This window comes from Salvia miltiorrhiza, chromosome 8, assembly GCF_028751815.1.
Source record: "Salvia miltiorrhiza cultivar Shanhuang (shh) chromosome 8, IMPLAD_Smil_shh, whole genome shotgun sequence".
In the NCBI taxonomy this organism is placed as follows: domain Eukaryota; kingdom Viridiplantae; phylum Streptophyta; class Magnoliopsida; order Lamiales; family Lamiaceae; genus Salvia; species Salvia miltiorrhiza.
In genome coordinates, this window is record NC_080394.1 from 1,311,205 (window position 1) to 1,328,665 (window position 17,461).

The 17,461-nt window shown below is 35.0% G+C and overlaps 2 protein-coding genes and 1 long non-coding RNA gene across 5 annotated transcripts; all 3 read right to left on the reverse strand.

The window, feature by feature from the left end:
* Positions 1-88: 88 nt before the first annotated feature.
* Positions 89-5,231, reverse strand: LOC130999803 (putative disease resistance protein RGA3). Of its 3 annotated transcripts, XM_057925449.1 has the most exons (4): positions 5,109-5,231; positions 1,605-4,605; positions 1,153-1,266; positions 89-509 (listed from the first exon to the last, which is right to left on the reverse strand). In XM_057925449.1, exons 2-3 carry the CDS (start codon positions 4,588-4,590, stop codon positions 1,226-1,228), a joined length of 3,027 nt encoding a protein of 1,008 aa, XP_057781432.1. In that variant the 5' UTR covers positions 4,591-4,605; positions 5,109-5,231; the 3' UTR covers positions 89-509; positions 1,153-1,225. The 3 variants fall into 3 exon arrangements, with proteins under 3 accessions (XP_057781432.1, XP_057781430.1, XP_057781431.1); XM_057925447.1 differs by lacking the exon at positions 5,109-5,231 and having other exon boundaries at positions 1,605-5,102; XM_057925448.1 differs by lacking the exons at positions 89-509; positions 5,109-5,231 and adding an exon at positions 696-822 and having other exon boundaries at positions 1,605-5,102.
* Positions 5,232-13,895: 8,664 nt separating this feature from the next.
* On the reverse strand, positions 13,896-15,051 carry LOC130999807 (uncharacterized). The gene is made up of 2 exons (XR_009093590.1): positions 14,929-15,051; positions 13,896-14,825 (listed from the first exon to the last, which is right to left on the reverse strand). It is a non-coding gene; the product is annotated as an uncharacterized LOC130999807 (long non-coding RNA).
* An 873-nt stretch (positions 15,052-15,924) lies between these two features.
* Positions 15,925-17,112, reverse strand: LOC130997023 (putative disease resistance RPP13-like protein 1). The gene has a single exon (XM_057922302.1). The coding sequence runs from the start codon at positions 17,110-17,112 to the stop codon at positions 15,925-15,927; it is 1,188 nt and encodes a 395-aa protein (XP_057778285.1).
* Between the last annotated feature and the right edge of the window lie 349 nt (positions 17,113-17,461).

Here is a 17,461-nt window from a genome sequence, read left to right on the forward strand (position 1 = left end):
TATTAAAAGCTCAAATTAAAATAGAACTAGAAACACACCAAAAAAAAAGGAAAAGAAAAGCAAGAAAGAAAAAGTGCTCTGCCCAGAAAATTCAAATTGTAGTTTCATTACTACTTTCGTCTATGCAAAATGAAGTCTTGTTACTACTTTCATCTGTTTATAAAAACAAGGAAAAACATGCAATTGATAAAGTAAAACCAAATATCCTGTCCTGCCAGTTAGAACTTACTTGCAAGATTCAAATGGTGATGCAAATTGAAACTTTGCTGTGTTATAATATGATATGCTCAACATTCTTTCATTGGTTGCTGGGATTGGGTTCAACTTCCACAGCTGCTGAATCCTCTGTTTCACTATCTTCATCTTCAACATTGTTGTCTGAATTATTTTTGTCATCATCCTTCTCTTCAGACTCAACAACTACACTGTCATCATTCTTATTCTTCCGCCTTGTCTCCATGCTCCTCAGAAGCTCCCCTATCTCTGCCATGGCTTTAGAATCATACTCACTGCAATCAAGTATTAATGTTAATTTGGAGTTAAAACAATAACAGATAGTTCAACTTTGATGGGATGTAACTAACAATAAACAACATGCAGTAAGGCTGGACTCTGGAGTGTTGGATATTATGAAATCAAATTAATAGCTTTCTGAAGAAAAGATCATAAAAACAGAACAATAGACACATGCCTGAGAGATTGACATTTATATATCCTCATGTCATTTTGAAGCTTATTTGATTCTATTAGAAAATCTATAACAAAGCTCAAAATGGCTCAATAAGAGCTTGACAGTTACTCAAAATGCCCCTCCAAATCCACCTGAAAAGTAGACAAGAAATGAGGTACAAGATTCACATTAGCCAAGAAAAGTAATACCACTTTTGTGTCTATGGGCATAAATAGTGTTGTGAATCCTTAGTTTAGAAGTGATCTACTCAAAATAATTCCTTACAATGATCAATAAAGTTTGAGTCTTTGAGATTCATATCGATTGTGAAACAAATTGGTATCCAAACATGCATCTTCTTCAACCCTCGACATAATATATAATCCTATCAACTAAAGTTCAAACAAAGAATATATATGGAATTACTAAAAAAATTATGAAAATAAGTTGAGCAAGTCATCATGGAGAAAATGGATACTCACTTATTCCTTCACTAGATCGCTTGCTTCACCTTCTTATTCTTTAGAGGCATGCACGGTTTCCTCGTTTCATTTTCTACTGTTTCACTTGGTTCCTTTCAGTTTCTTCAGGTTTAACTGTATCAACACAAAGAAGAATTAATGGAAAAAAGCTGAATTGACGATTCGCTGTAAAAAAGTGTAAACAAACTCAAAATAATTAATCTCCTATTGCATGTTTAAGCATACAAGCAGAAAGAACGTATATTGTACGTGTAATTAATGTTATTTTAATTTTGAAAGTGACACATGCGGTGCGCTAAATCTCGATCCCCAAACTAATAGCAATTGAATTAGAAACTCCATAGAATAAGATAATAGTAGATTTTACTAGGCTACTTCAATTTTTGATAAGTCGAATTTTTTCAAATGAAATACACATGCAACTGTTTCTATAAAAGATATTTGATACTCACCTTCACCGTCATGGTCAATGCGTTTGTATCCATTAACTTCGAGGCGCCGCATTGCATCCACAGTCTCCAAACTCAACTTAGGAACGCCTCTAATATACAAAAATTTTAGACGAGGGAATATAGGGAGGGATGTGATTGTGAAGCTTCTTCCTTCTGATTCTTCTTCTCCCCACCTATCTGATATTTCTCTCAAATTCGGGCACGAACTTATTTCCAAATAAGAGAGAGTCTCGCTGTTACTCAATAACCAATCAGCTGGCAGACATTCCACACCGATTCCATCAATTGACAAATATTCAAGACATGACGAGACATGACTTGGAACACTCATCAATTGCGGGCAAACATAAATTTCCAAACATTGGAGGCGAGGAAATAGCTTGACTTCACTTCCATCCGAAATTTCTATTTCTGCCCACTCTGCCAGCTTAGGCATGTATTTCAATTCCAACCTCTTGAGAGCTGGAAAAACAATGCGTGTGTCCTTGTTCACCATTCCGTAGAATGATGAATTTATACTCTTCAAATTGCTCCATCCTCCCAACACAAGGGACTTGAGATTGGGCAAGTGCACCAACATTGGGATCTCTTCACATTCATTGCAGCAAATGAGTGATAATGACATTAAGTTGTTAAGTAGCACCCAAGAGCCTTGAGGCGCATCTCGAACTGACATCTTCTCAGTCCATAATGGAAATCTTTTGCCTTTGTAATTGGAAATCTTTAACTCCCTCAGATCTGAGTGAGGTTGAAGGCCTTCCAATACATCCTCATCATTTCTTTCACCTTCTCTTCTGCCATATCTATCCCATTCCAAACACAAGGTCAATATTTTTGACTTTTTGAATAAATTGACTTTCCAAGCCTCTTCCTTGTCATGAACCCTTTCCAGATTCCAAATCCATAGCTCTCCTTTAAGATTATTCAAACTTCCGAGCTCTTCAATTTTGCAGCCATTCTCGTCGCCCACTGGAAAGTACTTTAGCGTTTGGAGAGAAGTTAATCTCCCAATTCCCATAGGCAAATACTCTACATTGTAATCAATATAAAGATGCCTCAAGTTAATCAAGTACTTAATCGTACTTGGCAGTTTTCTCCTAATTCTGAAATCTGATGAGTCTACTCTCAACGTCTGCAAGTGAAAGAATTCACCAATCCAATCCGGCAAAACTTCAATACTTGTCTTTGAAATGTCAAAATCTCTCAAATGTATCAACTTTTGAATCGAACTTGGCAGCTCTTTAACTTGATATCCAGACTCAAGACGTAAAACATGCAAACTTTCCAAGTCTGAGAAGTTGATACCAGAACTACTACCACTGAATGATATTAACAATGTTCGCAAATATTTTGCCATTTCTTTTGATTTGTCTCCACTTGATTCGTCTCCACAATAGTTGTCTCCGACAATCATGTATCGAACTCGGCTGCTACCACCTGTACTGTTAGAGGAACTTGAAACAGAACAAGCCAGATCGTGCACAAGATCGTGCATGCCTAAGAGTTGTGAAGAATTTCCGTAATAATCTCTTTCTGAAACTTGCAGTAAAGAGTTGTGAAGAAGAACGTTGATAAATTTTTCGCCCACGGACTCCATGTCATCCCTTCCATCAGCTTCAAGAAAACCTTCTGCCATCCACATCTCAATCAGTTCCCTTTTCATGATTTTGGAGCCTTTAGGAAACATCGCACAGTATGCGAAGCACTTCTTAAGTGATGGCAAAGACAAATTATCGAAGCTCAGTCTTAATATATTTGTGATATTATCTCCTCCTTCATCGGCTGAAAGCCATTTCTCCTCTATTGAACGCCATTTTTCCTCATCAGATTGATTGCTCAGTATTCCCCCAACTACGTTGGCAGCTAATGGCAAACCTTGACATTTTCTTGCAATCCTTTTCCCAATAGTCTCAAATTCTGATGGAGCGTTTCCTTCTCCAAAAGTTTTTACTTCGATTATCGACCAACACTCTTCCACTGATAAGCCTTCCAACTCATGTGTATGAATTGGTTTCACAATTGAAGTAACCTGCATACTTCTGGTGGTAACAACAATGGCATTTCCCTTGACACAACTAACTCCCAACAAGGATTTCATAAAATCTTCCCATATAGAAAGATCTTCATTCCATACATCATCAAGTACAAGAAGATAAGTTTTATCTTTCAAAGCTTGTTGAAGCTTTGAAAGAATATCTTGCTTACTCTCACCTTCAACTTGATCGGTCAACTCTTTGAGAATTTTCTTCAAAAGAGTTATTGCATCAAAATGTGGGGAAACATGCACCCAAATATGTGATCCAAACCGAGTCTCATCCTTAAGATGATTGAAGACTTTCCTAGTCAATGTCGTCTTCCCCAGTCCCCCCATCCCGACAATGGAAATAATGGAAACTTTGCGTTCATCAGTTGTGATGTTATTTGTAAGCTTCTCAACTATTTCCAACTTAACATCATCTCTTCCAATAAAAATTGGATCATCACTGAATGAATCAGTTTCCGAAGAAGCAATAACGAAAGTGGGCTCATTGGCAAGCTTCTCTACGAGGCCAAGGTTGGCGGCCTCTTTGTTAATGGATTCCAAATTCTCATTGATTTCTTTGATTGTAAGAGCCATATTTCGAGAACGTGAAAGATTCTTGCAGCATGAGAAGCATGAGAGGCGTGAGAAGCATGATGGTACCTTTTCCTCCTCGGGCTCAGTGGGCTTGATTTGTTTGGAGAGAATATTATAGTTGATTTCATCCAAAACATTGTCAGCATCAAACGCCATATCTTCAAGCTTCTTCAGCCAGTTCTTGATAGCACCGCTGGTGATGGTACGCGTCTCGGCATCATTCAAGAAATTTTTGATCATGTCGAGATTCCCAGCTAGCTTTGCTGCATTTTTGTCGAGATCTCGGATCTGAGAGATCTCTTTCTTGCAAAGGTCGATGAGGTTTTGAACTAGAGTTTGAAGGACGGCGGCAGCAGCTTCTCCTTCCATTGTTTGTGCTGATAACTTGGAGAGAGAAAGAGAGAAATTGATTATACTCATAAAAAATTATTTATTAAAATAATTTATCTTCAATACACGTCATCTCTGTTAGTATTTATAAAAAAAGCCAATTACTTAACCTATCAAATATAGTAGATCTCTTTCACAGCTCAATTTTAATGGGTCATTTCCTCAAAAAATAAAACAAAAATTAATGGGACTCTTTCCCCCACTTTATACACATCTTGTGACAATTTATTTAACCCATTGCTCCCAAACAACACTATGATTTTCGTGGACATAATGAGTATACAACATAGTGCGTAATCCAAATAAAAATTTGTTATTGTAAGAACTAAGAAAACTCTATCATCAAAATATATGAGCAAAACTCAAAGTATCAAATCTCATAAGAGAATGGCCAAACATGATAATTAGTACAAAAGGAAACACCAAAAAAAAGAAGAAAAAAAATCTCAAATTTTCACTACACACAATCAACAAGCAGAATTGAAATTCATCTTCACCTTAGAGAGAGAGACAGAGAAATTCAGTGAGAGAGAGAGAGGATTAAGGAGCAGAATTGGATGAGTGATGCAAGCTCAAGAGTTTACAGCCTTTCTCCCCTCAAAAAAAAGAGTTTACAGCCTTTCATTCATTTAAGATATGGTTTTCTTTTTTCATTTTTTATAATTCAATCTTTGCCGACACTTTTTTTAAACTATGACTTTGACTATGTATTACCTCTTTATAATGCAATTTAATATTTCCAATTAAAAGACAAGAAAATTGAACATTCTTCTTTTTCCCGGTTCACATAATGCTTCAAGATGTATTCGCTTTTTATCCCTTTAAATAAAATAATAATATAATAAAGTATATTAAAAATGGAAAAGCTGAAGTTGGCGGTGGTGGTGGCAAACCAATTTATCAACACTAGTTATTCCTTTATGCTTTTGTGTTTAGGGGAATAATCAATCAAGTCCACATACACAAATACAAGTGCAACAACACTAACACTAGCTGGCCACATGAGATCCTTTGTTCCACTATTTAGTTAGCTCGTGAATGATTTGGTGGGCTATTAATATAAAAAACTGTAAATGTAATACAGTAATTAGTTAATATTTTAACAATGTGGTAAAGAGAAACACAATACAAATTAACAACATTGTTATGTCCCCACTCACCGCATCACCCTTCTTTTTTCCTCCAATAATACAATGCTTTTCTCTTACTTTATTCTTGTCTCTCTCTCTTAAAACTAAAAATGGAAAAGCTGAAGTTGGTGGTGGTGGTGGCAAACCAATTTATCAACACTACTTATTCCTTTATGATTTTGTGTATAGGGGAATAATCAATCAAGTCCACATACACAAATACTAGTGCAACAACACTAACACTAACTGGCCACATAAGATCCTCTATCCCACTATTTTGTGTTTTTACCGTGTAACTTTTAATTTATTATAATTTTTAATTATATTTTCTTTAATTTTAATTTATTATGCTTTAATATTATAAAAAGATAATTAACAAGGGTTCACTCATCCAATTAGAATTTATAATTATTTTTTTATATTTATTTGAATTAATAATTGATTATTCGAGTTCATTAATTCAAAGTTATGATATACTTATAATTTTTTAAAATTTCAATGTTTAGTGATAAATAGTATTAATTAGAGTTCATAATATAATAATGTTTTTTATTTTTATAAAAAATAATTATAAAATAGATAAATTACGAATAATACACAGTGGTACACATAAAATAATGGACTGATGATCCCATCTGCTAACTGCGGGGACGTATTAATTAGGTGTGCTAATTACGCACGCCAAGTTAGACGAGTTAGGCTAACTAATCCCAACATTCATCACTGTTAATTAATTGTCAAGACAACTATATCTAAATGAATTAACTTTTGTGTTAATTTTGAGTGGGAGTGGGGGGAAGCCGTTAATTAGTTTTGCAGGGTGAATGCCTCTATTATAGATGACCCTTCACTCTATTGTATAGTTGAAATATAGAGTTTTTGGATTTTCATCGCCAACAATCAACTTTACATTTTCCTCTACAATAGAATATTCTATTTTTATGCTCTTTATTATTAAATTATTTTATCAATTTAATTATTATATATCATATATATTTATAAATAATTATATTTGTATTCAATTATATTTAATTATAATTAAATTCAAATATAAATTAATTTAAATATTTTTGAGAAAAATTAATTAATAACATCTTTTAAATTTTGTACTATATATTATGTGAAATATAAATCAAACTGCATCTGTGAAATATAAAGGAAACAAACACAAGAAATTGAAAGAAAGTAAAAAAAAAAAAAAAAACTTTGAAATAATTAAGAAACTACATCAATATTTTTTTTTAATTGACGATTTTATATATAAAAAAGAAAAGAAAAAACCAAAAAAACCCTTGAAAGCACAGAAGGAGCAGACTAAGGGCCGATCCTCATTAAAACCTTTTCACGGAAAACCCAGTGGGAAAAACCGTGAAAAGGAAAAAGAGTACTCGTCTAAACACAAAACGAAAGTAGGGAAGAGCGGAAGGGAAAGTTTCCGGAACTCCGGCCTAACCATCGTCCCCAAACTATCCCGGTTCTCACCCCACGAAAAAAACTAAACGGCCGGTTAGACGCCGTCGCCGTAAGAAGAACAAACCCAAACGAAGAAAAACGAGAGCAAAACATCCGGGTAAATGCCATCTCCGTGAGCACTCTACAACCTCCATCCCCAAAACCCACCCAGGGCAGCAGAAGCTCTACTCCATCCACCGCCTCAAAACCCACGCCTCCATCAGCGCAAGGACCAACTGAGCATCAAGAGCACCCATCGTAATCCAAACACCTGCCAAGTGATCGTAGAAAAACCCAAACCAAGATCTCCCCATACAGACGCCAACAAGAACCCAACAACCACCCATCAGCCCCAACTACCGTTTCTGACGCAGATGGCTATGCGAAGCCATGTCAAGGCGAACCGCAGCCCTAATCTCCTCAATCTCGTGCGGCCACCACCCTTCCGAACGTTGTTGGTTAGCCATTAAATCTGCCGCCTTGTTTCCTTCTCTAAAGATGTGAGAAACCTGCAGCGAGAAAGCATCTAACATCTTTAAAATCCTATTCCACGCCGCCTTAAAACGCCAAGGCACATTTAAAGAACGAGAATTAAGAATGGATATCACGTAGGTGGAATCGGCTTCAATCCAAAGCTTGTGCCATCCACGATTGTGAGCAATTTGAATCGCCGAGATAACAGCCAGGAGTTTCGCTTCAAAGGCAAAACCCGAGCCACCTTTGAAGTGAAAACAACCACGCACCACATTCCAGTTATCTCTAAACACCCCACCTGCAGCAATAGTGCCCGGAGCTCCCGTCGCCGAGCCATCAGTATTCACTTTGATCCACGGCGCCACAGGTGGCCACCAAATAAGCACAAAAAAATGATATTTAATGAGCCGACAGCATTAATATCTAGAGAACCGTAAGAGACGCTCTATAGGTTTAATGAGCCGACAGCATTAATATCTAGAGAAACCCGATTCAAAACCAATAAACTCTGACGCAGGATTATTGAATTAAGACTGAATCGACTGACAACTGTAAGAGACGCTCTATAGGTTTAATGAGCCGACAGCATTAATATCTAGAAAAACCCGATTCAAAACCAATAAACTCTGACGCCAACAAGAACCCAACAACCACCCATCAGCCCCAACTACCGTTTCTGACGCAGATGGCTATGCGAAGCCATGTCAAGGCGAACCGCAGCCCTAATCTCCTCAATCTCGTGCGGCCACCACCCTTCCGAACGTTGTTGGTTAGCCATTAAATCTGCCGCCTTGTTTCCTTCTCTAAAGATGTGAGAAACCTGTAGCGAGAAAGCATCTAACATCTTTAAAATCCTATTCCACGCCGCCTTAAAACGCCAAGGCACATTTAAAGAACGAGAATTAAGAATGGATATCACGTAGGTGGAATCGGCTTCAATCCAAAGCTTGTGCCATCCACGATTGTGAGCTATTTGAATCGCCGAGATAACAGCCAGGAGTTTTAAGGAAACAACCACGCACCACATTCCAGTTATCTCTAAACACCCCACCTGCAGCAATAGTGACCGGAGCTCCCGTCGCCGAGCCATTAGTATTCACTTTGATCCACGGCGCCACAGGTGGCCACCAAATAAGCACAAAAAAATGATATTTAATGAGCCGACAACATTAATATCTAGAGAACCGTAAGAGAACCATAATTACAGGATATGATTTTTGGCCATCAATATTTAAGAAATTAATTTTGAAATTGATTTAACAAATACTAAAATAAATAATTACAGGTATATTAAAAAATATAATATAATATAATCAAAATTAATAAACAAAATTAAAAATGATGAAAGGTGGGGCCATAGGATGTAGCGGGAGGTTGTAGCGGATGAACAGTGTACTTCACATATAGAGGGATACTGTTCAATCCGCTAAAATATATAGCTGTAGCATGATTCCCTTGGAATACATTTTTGCATCACAAAAGCGGTGGCCGCAATTGTAGAGTGCTTGTTGGAGTTGCTCTAATTTATAACTTTAGTAGTTAATCCCTCCGTCCCACTCTAATAATTCGTTTTTCTTTTTGGGACGATCCACTAGAATATGCTCGTTTTCTATTTTTAATAATAAAAAAAAAAAGTGTACTTTATTGGCATGGATCACACCACTTTCCTACTAAAATTTAAATTTTCTTAATTTTCGTGACCAAAAGAAGTGGATCTATTAGAGTGGGACGAAGGGAGTATAACATTTTCATATCACGGTATATGGATTCAAACATGCATGAATATTCTTCACACTTTTAAAGTCAAAATGATACTCTCTCGGTCCACGAAATAAACTCTCATTTACTACTATTTACCACTCATGGGCCCACCCACAACACCTTTATTATTTTTATATTTTATATTTTATATTTACTACCATCTACCATTCATAGGCCCATCCCACAATACATTTATTATTTTAGTCAACTACCATTATATTTCACTCACAACACCTTTATCAGCTTTCTTAGTTTCCGTTCCGACCATCAAATGAGAGTCCACGAAGGGAGCATCATTTTGACTTTAAAGGTGTGAAGAATATTCATGCATGTGTCAATCCATATGTCGTGATATGAAAATGTAAAGACTAAACACAGATTACTGATCCTCACTAACAAATATTTATAGCATGAAAATCTGTGCCAAAAGCGATATTAAAAAAAGTTGAACATGAATGATATTGTTAAGTAAATTGTGAGTAAATGATGTAAATTATAAATAAAATTATGTGTGAGCTAGATAGTGTCAAAAAATATAGTGCATAAATTTCGAAGATGTATAAAAAAAAGGTGCATAAATATGGGAGGACAGATGAAGTACTATAAAATGAAATGATTATACTCATAAAAAAATATTTATTAAAATAATTTATCTTCAATACACGTCATCTCTGTTAGTATTTATAAAAAAAAACGAATTATTTAACCCATCAAATATAGTAGATTTCTTTCACAACTCAATTTTAATGGGACTCTTTCCCCCATTTTATACACATCTTGTGACAATTTATTAAACCCATTGCTCCCAACCAACACTATACTTTTCATGGACATAATGAGTATATAACATAGGACGTAATTTAAAAATTTGTTATTGTAAGAATTGTGAAAACTCTATCATCAACAAATATAGTGAATTAAGGTTTGTGAAGCTTTGTGAGAGTAATGAAAATGAAGAAACACTACAAATAGAGTAAATTTTGTGGGACGATCAAGAGCTGCCCCTCGTTTACTTCTCCCTCGAAGACGGATCTTCCTTGGGTACCGACGACTTGAACTCTAGCGCTTCCTTTGGTCGCGTACATAGCGGAGTGGGCGTTCGTAGAGGATCCCTCGTTGCGCGCTGAGCTGGACGTAGTTGAGGATGAGGAGGGATTGGCTGTTGACGTTGCTGATGTGGCCGTCGCGTGGGTTGTAGAGGTCGACGCTCGTCGGGTGGTCCAAGTTCCTCTTGATTTTGTATGAGCAGAAGATTTCCTCTAACCTGAGGTACCCAAAGTTTCTTTTTAATTTGGATGAAATTACAAATTATGACGATTACAAATTTATGTATTTATTGATCAAATTAACAGGCGATGATATAAAATAATATCCCAACATAATATTACTATATAGTATATGTTATACATTGGATTGATCATGAATATTTGTCATATGTAAAATAAATTTATATAAAGAATACTAATATTTTTAATGAATTTTATTACTTTCTTATAAATACAGTATATCATATCACATTGTTCCTTTTTAATTTGGAGTAGGTATGTAAATATACTAAGTATACTCAAATTTTAATTTTTAACTGAACTATAATAAAATAAGAATATTGGAGTCCCGGCTTGAAAGTTATCAATCCATCTCAACTATTCAAAATATATATTTAGAGTTGGGCCAGAAATGGATTGAGCAAGTTATATTGATATAGAGTAAGGTCCAAGTGATCAATCCATGCATTAAAACATTATTAAAACATTATGCTTTGTATAATTTCAATGGTATTATATGAATGTGATTTTATGTTTTCATATGAATAATAAATATCTCATGAGTTTTAAATGATGGATCTTCAAATCCATTTATTTTAAAAATGGGATGTGCCGGATTCTCATATTATCTTTCCTACTACAACTATAGCTCATGAGATAATTTGAAATAGAAACTATAGAGATGCATGCATCATCTTGCATATAATATGTTTGCTTTCTGCATTTTGATTTAAGAAATGATATTAAAGAACTCAAACACACAAACTAGGGCCTGATGTATGTGTGCATGAGTCTTGGGGAATGAAATTCAGTGTACCATACTCGATATCCCGTGCCGAAAAGAACTGTGTCATGCTTCATGGGATGTAGGGAGTATATTTTTCATCAATTTCAACTTTATTTGCTTTAGTTCAATTTTATAATTATTAACTAGGGTTTATTCCATAAAATTAGGGTACATATTTATTTTTTATCATTTAATTTCACTTTTATTAGCTAATAATAGGTTGATAAATTAAAAGTCATTGTATATACTTTTTTAAAAATATAATTTTTTTCAAATAAAAATTAAGTATAATTCATAATATTATAATAAATTTTAATTATATAAAAATTATTTTTAAAATAATAGATATATGAGTGGGACATAGTGGTACACATGAGATTATGGGACACTGGATCTCATCTCGAGTCTTGGGGGAGGAGAAAGTAGCGGCAGAGAAAACGTGGGAGAGCGGAGGAGGGAGGACCGGCGGCGGCCGCAGCCTGATGCTCATGTTGCTGTCGGAGCAGGTGGCGGCTTGAGAGATGTTTTAGTTAATCTGATCTTTTATGGGTTTTCAAAGTTTCACTTTGGTGTCGGGCCTCGTCTATTAAATTTTATTTTGGGCTCTTATAAATGAAGTGGACTATTTAATTTTGTGGGCTGCATGTTTTTTGTAATGAAGAGGGCCTTTTGTTAATTGGGCTATGAGTTTACTTATTTATTAATTAAGTTGTTTAAATTAATTAATTAGACTCTTAATTGGGTTTAATTAATTATTTAAACATGATTGCATAATGACATTAATATTATTATGTATATGTATTGAGTGTAATTACTTAACTATGTGTTTTAAAGCATGAAAAGAATATGCATTATACATTGAGTAAAATGAAGACTATGAATAGAATCACTCATCACCTAAAAAGTAGCTAGATAATGGGCTTTAATCATGAAGGCCCATCTCAACTCAGTTTTGAGATAATCCTAACAGAGTTAACAGAGTTCACACAACAACAATTCTATTCCTTCAATCTTCCAATATTTCCTTCTTTATGCATGCTATGCTCCAACATGATTTGATGGAGCACGTTTGGACACGTTTCGAAGCTCTAGGACCAGAATAGTTATTTTAGGAATTATTTTTATTTAATTAAGTTTTATGTATTTTTTTATGTAATTTTTAGGATTTTAAAATTAATTTTAAATAGTAATATCGTTTTTCAAATTGTTTTCAGCACTAATATAACCTTAACCTTATTATTTCCATTCTCATACCAGTAACGCTAGGTCCAAATTTCATCGAAAAATATATACCTCGAGCTTCTCAAGCAGATCATAGATGGTGGAATTGTGATACTCTTCTTCCGTCAACAAAGAGCTGCACAAGAATACCAATGCACAATCCAAACCACTCAGATTAATACCAAAACATATTCTCAGTCATTTCTCAACCAAAACGAGCTTCCATTTACTCAATCCCTTTCGTCCGTTTATAAAGACAAGAAAAAACATGCAATTGATAAAGTAAAACCAAATATCCTGTCCTGCCAGTTAGAACTTACTTGTAAGATTCTAATGGTGATGCAAATTGAAACTTTGTTTTAATGTTATATGATATGCTCAACATTCTTTCATTGGTGTGCCTTTTTTCCTTTTCCCTTGTTGGTGGGCAGTGGCGGATCCAGGATTTGTTATTAGGGGGGACGAATTTTATTGAAGTACGACGTTTGAAAATATCTATACGGGGTTCGGGGGCGGAAGCTCCCAAGCCAAAATTTTGTAAGCATTCCGTCAATTAATTTTTATATCCTACTAGAATCTTAATGGGTTTAGAATTAGAATCAGTCACTTAATATACTCCCCCCGTCCCAACGAAAACGGTGCACTTCTTTTCGACACGGGATTTAAAGAGAATAAAATTGTAGTGTAAAACCGTATAAAGGTGTGTGGGGCCACATTGTTTGTAGTGTAAAATTATTATCAAAAAAGGAAATGCACCACTTTCGTTGGAACGGCTCAAAAAGGAATACGCACCACTTTCGTTGGAACGGAGGGAGTAGTAAATAGTTGTTCGCAATTTTAATTGAATGACAAGTACATTAAAAGCATATAAAGACCTACTTCTATACGCTTTTTGAAAAATTGTTTTATCTTAAAAAAAAACTAATTTCATTATTAATAGTTCATAATTTACTTTAACTCGAGGATTGACTCAAATTCAATATTAAAAATTTATTAATTAGAAAGGAAAATAAGACAAAAATAACACAAACTTAACAAACTAATAGAACAAATAACTGTAAACTATTAAACAATTAACGTGGATATTATAATTATTAAAATATTGTATTATATATTTTTTGTATGTATATATAGTAAAAAAAAATTAAAAAAATTAGGGGTACAGTTGTACCCCCTTGCACCCATGTAGATCCGCCCATGTTGGTGGGATTGGGTTCAACTTCCACAGCTGCTGAATCCTCTGTTTCACTATCTTCATCTTCAACATTGCTGTCTGAATTTTTGTCATCATCCTTCTCTTCAGACTCAACAACTACACTGTCGTTGTTCTTCCCCACGAGCAAGCTCGTAAGCGCCACTAGTTGAGGCCGCCTCGTCTCCATGCTACTCAGAAGCTCCCCTATCTCTGCCATGGCTCCACTATGGAGTGTTGGATATAATCAAATCAAATTAATAGCTTTTGAAGAAAAAATCACAAAAACAAAACCATAAACAGACTAATAGAAACATGCCTCAAAGATTGACATTTAGTCCTACATATATTATATTAAGGATCTCATATATCCTCATGTCATTTTGAAATTTATTTGATTCTATTAGAAAATCTATAACAAAGCTCAAACTGGCTCGATAAGAGCTTGATAGATACTCAAAATGCCCCTCCAAATCCACCGAAAATCGATTTTGAGTAAATAAATATACTACGATCATCTACTTAAAACGTAAATCGATTATGTGTCATTTAATTATACTAAATTAAATTATTTCGGTACTTGAAAATTAAACATTGGTCAACTCATAACCAATTTCCTACACAAGCAAACGAGCTCTAAAGGTAATGTTCAAAATGGAATATGGAAGATGTTTCGTATTTGGTTTGTTTTGTTTTGTTTTCCTAATTCGCATTTGCAACCTTAGAGCTGGTAAACACTACAACTTGTTATAACTAAAGTTCAAACAAACAATATATAGTGAATTACAATATGAGGGGGTAGAAACCAAAATACTATCAAGTATTTATTAACATAGAATGGGAAATGGCGAGTGAGTCTTTGAGAATCATATCAATTGTGAAACAAATTGGTATCCAAACATGCATCTTCTTCAACCCTCGATATAATAATCCTATCAACTAAAGTTCAAACAAAGAATTTATATGGAATTACAAAAAAAATTATGAAAAGAGGTTGAGCAAGTCATAATGAAGATGAAGAAAATGGATACTCACTTATTCCTTCTTCACTAGATCGCTTGCTTCAGCTCATGAAACGCAAATGTGTTCTTCATTCACTTTCCTCAGAAACAACTGTACCCTCAAAATCAATTGTATCAACGCAAAAAAGAATTAATGGAAAAAAAAAGCTAAGATGATGAGTTGCTGTAAAAATATAGTAAACAAACTCAAAATAATTAATCTCTTATTGCAAGTTTAAGCATATTGAGATGAGTGGGAGCACCAAACTAAAGGATGAGATCCAACATCCCACAATTATATGTATGTCACTATATTACATTCTTATATCTATTATTTTAATACTATGAATTATTCTTAATATAATTATATACCCTAATTAGATGAAATGAATCATAATTAATAATCACGAAATTAAAGTAAAGCATTCAAAGTTGAAATTAGAGAAACTAATAATAGCAATTGGATTAGAAACTTCATAGAATAAGATAATAGATATTGCTACGCTACTTCAATTTATAATAATACTCACATTCACCGGAGGCCGGAGCCATCAATTTGGATGTAGATTCTAGGGATATGGGAAAGCTTGGGCCATTCAGAATCAGCTGCCTCTCTTTTAATCACTAATTCTGGGCAATACCAAATAATTAGTGTGTTTAATGTTGTGAGGCGTTGCATTGCATCCATAGATGGTAGACAGCTTAGACTTTTGCAGTTATGTAAATTCAACTGCTTTAGAGATGAGAGGTTCCCTAACCATTCAGGTAACTCTTCGATTCCAAAATCCTTTAACTCTAACCAAGTAAGAGTAGTGAGATGTTGAATTGATTCAGGCAGGCATTCCCAACTTTCCATCCCCTTCAGAGATAACTTATCAAGTGAGTGGCAGCATCCTTGCAATATGCCATCCACAGTCTCCAAACTTAACTTAGGAACGCCTCCAATATACAATTTTGTTAGACGAGGGAATTTAGGGAGGGATGTGATTGTGAAGCTTCTTCCTTGTGATTCTTCTTCTCCCCACCTATCTCATATTTCTCTCAAATTCGGGCAGTCCCATATATCCAACCACAAGAGAGTCTGGTTGTTACTCAATAACCAATCAGCTGGCAGACATTCCACACCGATCTCATAAATATCCAATTGTTGAAGGCATGACGAGACATGACTTGGAACACTCATCAATTGCGGGCAATCATAAATTTCCAAATGTTGGAGGCGAGGAAATAGCTTCACTTCACTTCCATCCCAAATTTCTATTTCTGCCCACTCTGCCAGCTTATGCATGCGATACAATTCGAGCTTTTCGAGAGCTGGAAAAACAATGCGTGTGTCCTTGTTCACCATTCCGTAGAACGATGAATTTATACACTTCAAATTCCTCCATCCTCTCAACTCAAGGGACTTGAGATTGGGCAACTGCCCCAACATTGGGATCTCTTCACATTCTCTGCAGTGAAAGAGAAATAACGACATTAAGTTGTTAAGTAGCACCCAAGAGCCTTGAGGCGCATCTCGAACTGACATCTTCTCAGTCCATAATGGAAACCTACTGCCATTGAATCCCCAAATCTTTAACTCCCTCAGATCTGAGTGAGGTTGAAGGCCTTCCAATACACCCTCATCATTTCTTTCACCTTCTCTTCTCCAATCCCAATTCAAATGCAGCTCCAATATTTTAGACTTTTTGAATAAATTGGCTTTCCCAGCCTCTTCCTTGTCATGAACCCTTTCCAGATTGTGAATCTCTAACTCTCCTTTAAGATTATTCAAACTTCCGAGCTCTTCAATCTTGCAGCCATTCTCGTCGCCTACTGGAAAGTACTTTAGCGTTTGGAGAGAAGTTAATCCCCCAATTCCCATAGGCAACTCTACCCACTGATTAATATAAAGATGCCTCAAGTTAATCAAGTACTTAACCGTACTTGGCAGTTTCTCCAAACAATATTTGTTTGCTCTCAACGTCTGCAAGTGAAAGAATTCACCAATCCAATCCGGCAAATCTTTAATACTTGTCTTTGAAATGTCAAAATCTCTCAAATGTATCAACTTTTGAATCGAACGTGGCAGCTCTTTAACTTGAGAGTCAAGACGTAAAACATGCAAACTTTCCAAGTCTGAGAAGTTGATATCAGAAATATCACCTTTGGATGTTATTAGTAACGTACGCAAAGATTTTGCAATTTCTTTTGGGATTTGACTCGATTTGTTCTTCATTTATTATGATAAAATAATAATGTGAGTGGTAAAAAAAGATAGGAAAAATTTATCGCACAATTTTTTTATTCCATATTTTTATAAGATCACAAATCTAAAGAATATGAAAAGTTTATTATCAAGAACTAGGTTGTATTAATACCTCATGATAATATTGTATGTTATTAAAAATTACAGTGAAAAATGAGAGAAAATTTACATCATGACAAGGAACAATTAATGTAGATTTTAGTAGGCTACTTCAATTTCTAATAATTGAAATTTCTTTTTCAAATAAAATACGCATACAACTGTTTCTAGCAAAAGACATTTGATACTCACCGACACCGTGACCGTCACGGGTCAATGC